This window comes from Callithrix jacchus, chromosome 1 (assembly GCF_049354715.1).
Source record: "Callithrix jacchus isolate 240 chromosome 1, calJac240_pri, whole genome shotgun sequence".
Lineage (NCBI taxonomy): Eukaryota > Metazoa > Chordata > Mammalia > Primates > Cebidae > Callithrix > Callithrix jacchus.
This window is the reverse complement of record NC_133502.1, coordinates 142,921,975-142,929,267: the sequence shown is the minus strand read 5'-3', so window position 1 is coordinate 142,929,267 and position 7,293 is coordinate 142,921,975. Positions and strand designations below refer to the sequence as shown.

At 45.3% G+C, this 7,293-nt stretch overlaps 1 protein-coding gene and 1 pseudogene across 1 annotated transcript; one reads left to right on the top strand and one right to left on the bottom strand.

The window, feature by feature from the left end:
- Positions 1-3,767: 3,767 nt before the first annotated feature.
- LOC100407248 (olfactory receptor 13C7) lies at positions 3,768-4,996 on the top strand. The gene has a single exon (XM_002743127.8). The coding sequence runs from the start codon at positions 3,793-3,795 to the stop codon at positions 4,750-4,752; it is 960 nt and encodes a 319-aa protein (XP_002743173.5). The 5' UTR covers positions 3,768-3,792; the 3' UTR covers positions 4,753-4,996.
- Positions 4,997-5,586: 590 nt separating this feature from the next.
- On the bottom strand, positions 5,587-7,293 carry LOC100895327 (arginine/serine-rich coiled-coil protein 2 pseudogene; annotated as a pseudogene).

Sequence of the window (7,293 nt, the reverse complement as noted above, 5' to 3'; positions counted from 1 at the left end):
GGGCATTAGATAAGACAAGATTTGGAAAAGATTTATAAATTAACAGCAACTCATTAATATTAATGCCTCACCATTATCTCAAATACAATAAATCCAACTGACTGTAAATTCCTCAATAGAAACTGTTTCTTAGTCATGTCTTTACTTCTAGTAACCAGCCTAGAGGTAGGCACGATAGATGTACAAGCACCGTACACAGAAATGTCAGAAACAACCCTAGTGCCCCCGACCCCGGCCCTGACAGGCTCTCCTCCTTAGCTCCTCACTGACTTTCTCCTAGTTCTTAAGACCTGGTGTATAAGGGAGGAAAAATACCTTTTTCTTACACTCACCTTAGGTTCATTGGCTGCGGCCCCTGTAAGAAAGGACAGATGAAGAAGAGAAAAGCAAACAAATGTATTCAGTATAAGTTTTACCTGACACAGGAGCCTCTACAGGAAACACGGACCTGAAGAAAGTTACATCTGAGTATTTTTTATTAGTGGGTTTGAATGGAAAGTAGTGAAGGATGTTAGGGTAGAGGAATGAGCTAAAACTGTAGTAAACGGAGGAAAACAGCCAGGCCTGTCGTTTGAGTGCTCTTGGCCTCCCTGTCTTTGGAGATAGGGATGCTCCCTTTGCTCTGGGTAGAGGGAGGGTGCCTCTCGCATGAGGGTCTTGTGACCTGCATCAGGGGAAGGTCAGAAAAATCCTTCCTAGGTTTTTATGACTTGCCTCAGGGGAGAATAGGGGAAGGTCAGAGAGACCTTCCTGCACACACTGTTTCTCAAATTCCGTCAGCTTCAAATGCTCAATAGGCTAAGGTGCCGTATTTTGGGGTAGCATGCTCTGAGCCCAGCAGGTATCTTGGCCATTGTTGATTCTTCTCCCTCCTGTGTCTCCCACCTCAGATCTCTCTAAATCCTACAGTTTCTTCCTTCTCAATGTCTCCCAGTGCCACTCTCTTCTCCACCCTTGTTATTTTCACCCTGGTCTAGTTCTGTACCCTCCTCTAGTACCCAGCCTCCAGGATGGCTTTGTGGCATTCTTAGTCATGCCTTAGCCTACAGACGGTTCCATTCTTCCTGGCATTCTCTGAAGACAAGCACCCATTTCTGGTCATTGTGTCCTCCCCATCCACCAACTCTTTGGTGCCTGGCACACATGACATGTTTGTAGCACAGTGAAATTCAGAATGAGGGGCAAGCCAGTAGCAGCAAGACAGAGAGGAGAGACAGAGCTGTGTCACTGGGTGGAGGGGAGGAGATAACTGGGTGGCTGGGGAATCTATGTGACCCGAGGTTCCTGGGAATATCTGGATCACTGAGGCCCAGCTCTTCTTGCCTTCTAGGCTCTTTGAAGGTCAATAACAGTCACCTTGAACCAACAGTTGTGATCAAAGCCCAAGAGAATGCGAAGTACCTGGTACCAGCAAACATTTTGAGCTGAGGTTTCCTGGTAGAGAAGAATTTCAGGAAGATTTCCACAACGTTGCCTAATTGGGTCTATGGGGTGAAGTCTAAACTCTGAGCCTCTTGCCAAACTTTAAATTGCTTCTGGGGTAGGACCTGGCCCCAAAGCAACAGTCCTAAATTCCTGAGAGAGTCTTTATGGGACTCTCTGGAGAGAGTGTGGTGCATAGAGAAGAGAGAGTGCTGGGCCCGGTGGCTGGGCATGGCTGGCCAGCCTGCCCTGGGGTGCAGCCACCTCCAAGCTGGGGCTCCTGGCTGAGTCTGTGGCTTGAGAGCCAGCCTGTGTCTCCTTGTCTCACTGAGTCCCAAGGTCAGGCAAAGACTTCTGGGGCTTTGGTTGCACATTAGAGCCTTCTACACCCAGGGCCATTTTGAGACCCCAGGACATGAGACACAAGCCCATGTCAAGAGTGTGCATGTGTGTTGCCAGGGTGGATTGAGAGACATGGCCTCTTGGCCCGCTTGGTTTTGGCAGGATAGCACTCAAAAGGACAGGTGACACCAGAGCCAGTCACATGTCCTGACCTCAGTAAACTGGCAGCCTCCTCACTCCAGCTTCCTGCCTTCCTGCAAGCAATAGATGCAGCCCAGACTGGACCCTAAACTGGGTAAGTGCTAGGGGACCTCTATGGCCAGTTCTTCACTAGCTGGGGGATGGCGGGTGGGGGGGAGAGGCTATGTACAAAGAGGGCTGGGGTAGAATTAGGTTTGGGGATGAGGCAAGTATTTCCAAAGTTCTGAAGGCTGCAACTGTGGCAAGGAAGCAGGCATGTATCGCTGGAAGAGCCCGTAAGGCAGGGTCGGGGTTGGTGGAGGAAAGGAGAAGTTAGAAAAAGGCAGATTTCAGGTCCCTGAAGAGCTCTAACAACCTGGGCTTTCTGACAGTGACATTACCTTGAGCCCCTTGTGGTCCTAAATGTTTAAGCAGAGGCTGAGAAATCACGTATTGAAGAGAGGATCCTATGGTGGGTGGCTCAGGGGTGGAGACTGGACTGGTTTAATATCTGAAGATTCTGTCAAGCCTCAGGTTCTGCACTTCCTGATACTGAAAGGAGCGTTTCTCTAAAAGTAGTTGCCCATCCCTTATTTCCTAATATCCTGAGAGAATCTTTTTGGACACTGTATCATTACCAGTGAGAACAAAGCACCTCTGTCCCCTTCTTCAGAGCCATGTGCTATTCCCAAACGTCTTCCCTGACCTCAGTCGCTCCACTTTTAAACTGAGAAGGATTGAAATAGATTAGTGATTCCCAAGACTGGTATACATCAGAAGTACATGGGCGAGCTTTCGTGTGAAAAGCTGAACAAGAACAGATTGCTAAGATAATCTGCCAAGGTAGGACCCAGACGTTTGTATTTTTAAGCAGCACTTGGGTAGCTGTGAGGCTCCAGAAACCCAATTTTGTCAGATTTTGTAGAGCAGATGGTCAAGATCAGATGAATTGATTTATGCTAACTAAACACACAAAAGATGGAAGTGCAAACCAGATACTGAGTAAGAAAACTGCTAGGCTGGTTGTGGTGGCTCACGCCTGTAATCACAGAACTTTGGGAGGTCAAGGCAGGTGGAACACCTGAGGTTGAGAGTTCGAGACCAGCCTGACTAACATGGGGAAACCCCGTCTCTAGTAAAAATACAAAAAATTAGCTGGGCGTGGTGGCACATGCCTGTAATCCAAGCTATTCTGGAGGCTGAGGCAGGAGAATCACTTGAACCCAGGAGGCCGAGGTTGTGGTGAGCCGAGATTGCTCTATTGCATTCCAGCCTGGGTAACAAGAGCAAAACTCTGTCTCTAAATAAATAAATAAATAGAACTGTTAAGGAATTAAGAAATTGTATGTTTTCCAGTCAGCATGTTCTCTCCCTGTAAGACTGTCTGTATGAGAAGTTAAATTATCACAGAAACTTGACGGGTGAGGAGGAACCAGATGCAGAGGGATGGGCCATGTGACCTCAAGGGCCACGATTACTGAGCTGTGACAGCCTGAGGTGTCCAATTATGTGGCAGAGACAGAGTTTCTCAGAAGACCCTGCCTTCCTACAAAGTGCTAGAGACAGTACATGCAGACATATGATATTGCTTTAGGTATACTAATATCATTATTTAGGCAGAAATGTCCTTCATTTTATTCATTCATAGCTTTATTAGATTTCCAAGGTCTATTCTTCCAAGGTCCTCTCCACAGCCTGGCTTTTAGATCACTTGATTTTTATAGAAGAATCTAACAGAATAAGTTTATTGATAATTTAGAGACATCATATTGTAAAAAAACAGCCATCGAAAAATAAACACGTATTTTCTGCCTTCAGTATTCCTAGGGATGAAAGAGAGAGTTTGAAATGCAGGCATCCAACCAGTCTGCAGTGACAGAATTTGTCTTGCTTGGCCTCTCTGCCCATCCAAAACTAGAGAAAACGTTCTTTGTGGTCATCCTGCTGATGTACCTGGTGATCCTTCTGGGCAATGGGGTCCTCATCCTGGTGAGTGTATCCAGTTCCCACCTGCACACGCCCATGTACTTCTTCCTGGGGAACCCCTCCTTCCTGGACATCTGCTACACAACCTCTTCAGTCCCTCTGGTCCTGGATGGTTTTCTCACTCCCAGGAAAACCATCTCCTTCTCAGCCTGTGCAGTGCAGATGTTCCTCTCCTTTGCCATGGGAGCCACAGAGTGTGTGCTCCTGAGCATGATGGCGTTTGATCGCTATGTGGCCATCTGCAACCCCCTTAGGTACCCAGTAGTCATGAGCAAGGCTGCCTACGTGCCCATGGCTGCCAGCTCCTGGGTGGCTGGTGGAGCCAACTACTTGGTGCAGATCTCTCTTGCGGTACAGTTACCCTTCTGTGGGGACAATGTCATCAACCATTTCACCTGTGAGATCCTGGCAGTTCTGAAGTTGGCCTGTGCTGACATCTCCATCAATGTGATCAGCATGGGGATGGCCAATGTGATCTTCCTGGGGGTCCCAGTCCTCCTCATCTTTGTCTCCTACTTCTTCATACTCATCACCATCCTGAGGATCGCCTCAGCTGAAGGACAGCGAAAGGCCTTCTCCACTTGCTCTGCACATCTTACTGTGGTGGTCATTTTCTATGGGACTATTCTTTTCATGTATGCAAAGCCCAAGTCTAAGGACCCTCTGGGGGCAAACAAGAAGGATGTTTCAGACAAGCTCATCTCCCTCTTCTATGGGGTAGTGACCCCCATGCTCAACCCCATCATCTACAGCCTGAGGAACAAGGACGTGAAGGCTGCTGTGAGGAGCCTGCTGAGTCAGAAATGCTTCACCCAGCGATAGTGAGAGGAAGCGGTGTATCTTTTTGTTCTGTGCACACAAGAGGTTTACTCAGTAAGCACAGACTTGCTCAATGGTCCCGCACAACAGTTTCCAAACTGATGCTCATTGAGGTGAGGCAATTCTTGGGGGATAGAGGATGGAACACTAACTCTTTAGAATGTGCGAAATCACCTAGAACCAAGAATAAGTGACTATTACATTTTATTTGTATTCTTATTCTGAAAAAAATAAGCAATAACAGAACTTTTTAAAACAAATACTTCTTTCTTTGTTCATGTGCAGACCAGTTTCAATTTGTATGTGACAATCAGGTTGTTTTCTGTTCTGTTGTGTAATGGGGAGCATGACTATGAGGAAAAGTCACTTCTTTTTTTTTTTTTGAGAAAACCATTTTTATCATCATTACCACCCAGCTTATCTGTGCCAAATGGCCAGATCTTCTAAAGAACATCTACATATTTCATGTTTCAAGAGATGAAAATAACTGTACAAGGTTAAGTACAAAAGTACACAAGACAGCAGACACACACAAAAAAATCCATGTTTGAGATTTTATCCCACCTGCAGCTTTTATATATTTGAAAAGTAGAATTCACGAACTAAAAAATATTGTCCTTCTATAGTCCTGTCAAGTTTAATGGAAATGGGGTTAAACTGATTACAACACTAACACCAGTATCACTGATTTGATATTTATAAACATTCATACATTTCAATAAATTAAAGTCAAGGCAACACCCATGTAAGCTAGAATGCCAGCGGTTTGGTGAACAAGGACCTGATACCAGAACAAGAAGTTTATAAAAGTCCCAAACTTTATAAGTACAATCTTTTTCAAACTGCATCCATTTCTCACATTGAAGATGTGAAAACCAAACCCATTCCTCTTTATGTGTGGGTTTGTGATCTTGCCATTTCATACTGAGCATCTAAACTTCTAAATACTTCTTCCTGTTGCTTCAGAGGCTTGGAATTTTCTTCATCAACTGAGCTACATCCAGCTTCAGTTTCACTCTTCATACCCATCAATTTCCTAAATTTGACATTTTGGTCCTTGTTTCCAAAATGCAATTTTTCCCATATTTCAGCAGACTGGGATTTGTCCCCTTCTTTCTTGCCCTGTCAAAGCATTTTCCTTTTTTCTCTTGTTCAGAAAATTTCACTGGATTTAGCTGCTGGGTTACAGTAGCTAGGTATAGCTGTTCCTGTCTCTGCCACAGCTTTAGCTTGCCAGGTTGCCATCTGCGTTGCCGTGGCTATCTGAGGTGTTACCTGTGTTCCTAATGCCAACAGGGTGGCTTCATTGGGAAGAGAACCCTCAGTAGTTGTAGCTGCTGCAGCTATTTCTTATTTTTGTTTTTCAACATTTTCCTTTTCTCGCTGTTCTTGTAATTTCTTCATCCTTTCTAATCTCCTAGCTAAGCCTTCTTGTGCATCCATTGCTGCGTTTCTGCCACTGAAGGGAGGTGGACTCAGAGTCTGGCTTAAACTTCTGCTAAATCTTCTGGGCTTTTCAATTCTCTTCTTTGTCTCTTAACTCCTACTCCTTGTTCTACTCCTGCTTCTAGTCCTATGCCTATGTCTCAATCTTGAGCAGGAATGAGACCTGATCCACTGTTTTCTTTTCCTGTTTCTGAATCTTGATTTCTTCCTCTCTCTGCTTCTAGATCGAGACTTCTTCCACTCCCTACTCCTGGATTGAGACCTCTTCCGCTTCCTGCGTCTACTACGGTGGAGTCTTTCACGAGACCTAGATCTTGAGTAACTTCTGCCTTTTGATGACTTTCTTTGTATTTGTGCTTGTCCTCACCATTTTCAGATAAATTTAGTTGCTCTCTTACTTTATCAGAAGAATGTTCTTATGTTCCTCAGACTTGTGTTTCTTAGAGGATTTATCTTTGGATGCATGTTTTATTACCTCTTTGTTTCTGCTCTGGCTCCTGTGTTTTCTTTCTTCATTACCTGACTTTTGTTTTCTTTCTCTTGACCTTGATCGTGATGGTGAATAATGACGTTTTGAGGCTCTGGGAGAAACAGATACATCTGACTGCTCTTTTTTCCCATCTCTATCTGGTGATGTCTTTTGCGGAGCTAGTCCATCTCATTCTGTATCACTAGTCACTACAATTTAGAGTCATGGCCACTGCAGGGGCGCCTCCACTTGTTGCTTTCAACAGTTGGAAAAGTCACTTCTTAATTGGCATCCGAATTAAAAACCAAAATGCTATTTTAGAAAATTACCGATACCAGCCGGGCACGGTGGCTCACACCTGTAATCCCAGCACTTTGGGAGGCCGAGGTGAGCAGATCATGAGGGCAAGAGATCGAAACCATCCTGGCCAACATGGTGAAACCTCTCTCTACTAAAAAATACAAAAATTAGCTGGGCATGGTGGCGTGTGCCTGTAGTTCCAGCTATTGGGGAGGCTGAGGCAGGAGAATTGCTTGAACCTGGGAGGCAGAGATTGCAGTGAGCCAAGATCGTGGCACTGCAGCCTAGCCTGGTGCCTGGCTACAGAGCAAGGCTGTCTCAAAAAAAAA

What these genes read in the sequence shown, in the direction of transcription:
- LOC100407248 (XM_002743127.8), top strand. Translation starts at nt 3,793, where the DNA reads ATGCAGGCATCCAACCAGTCTGCAGTGACAGAATTTGTCTTGCTTGGC.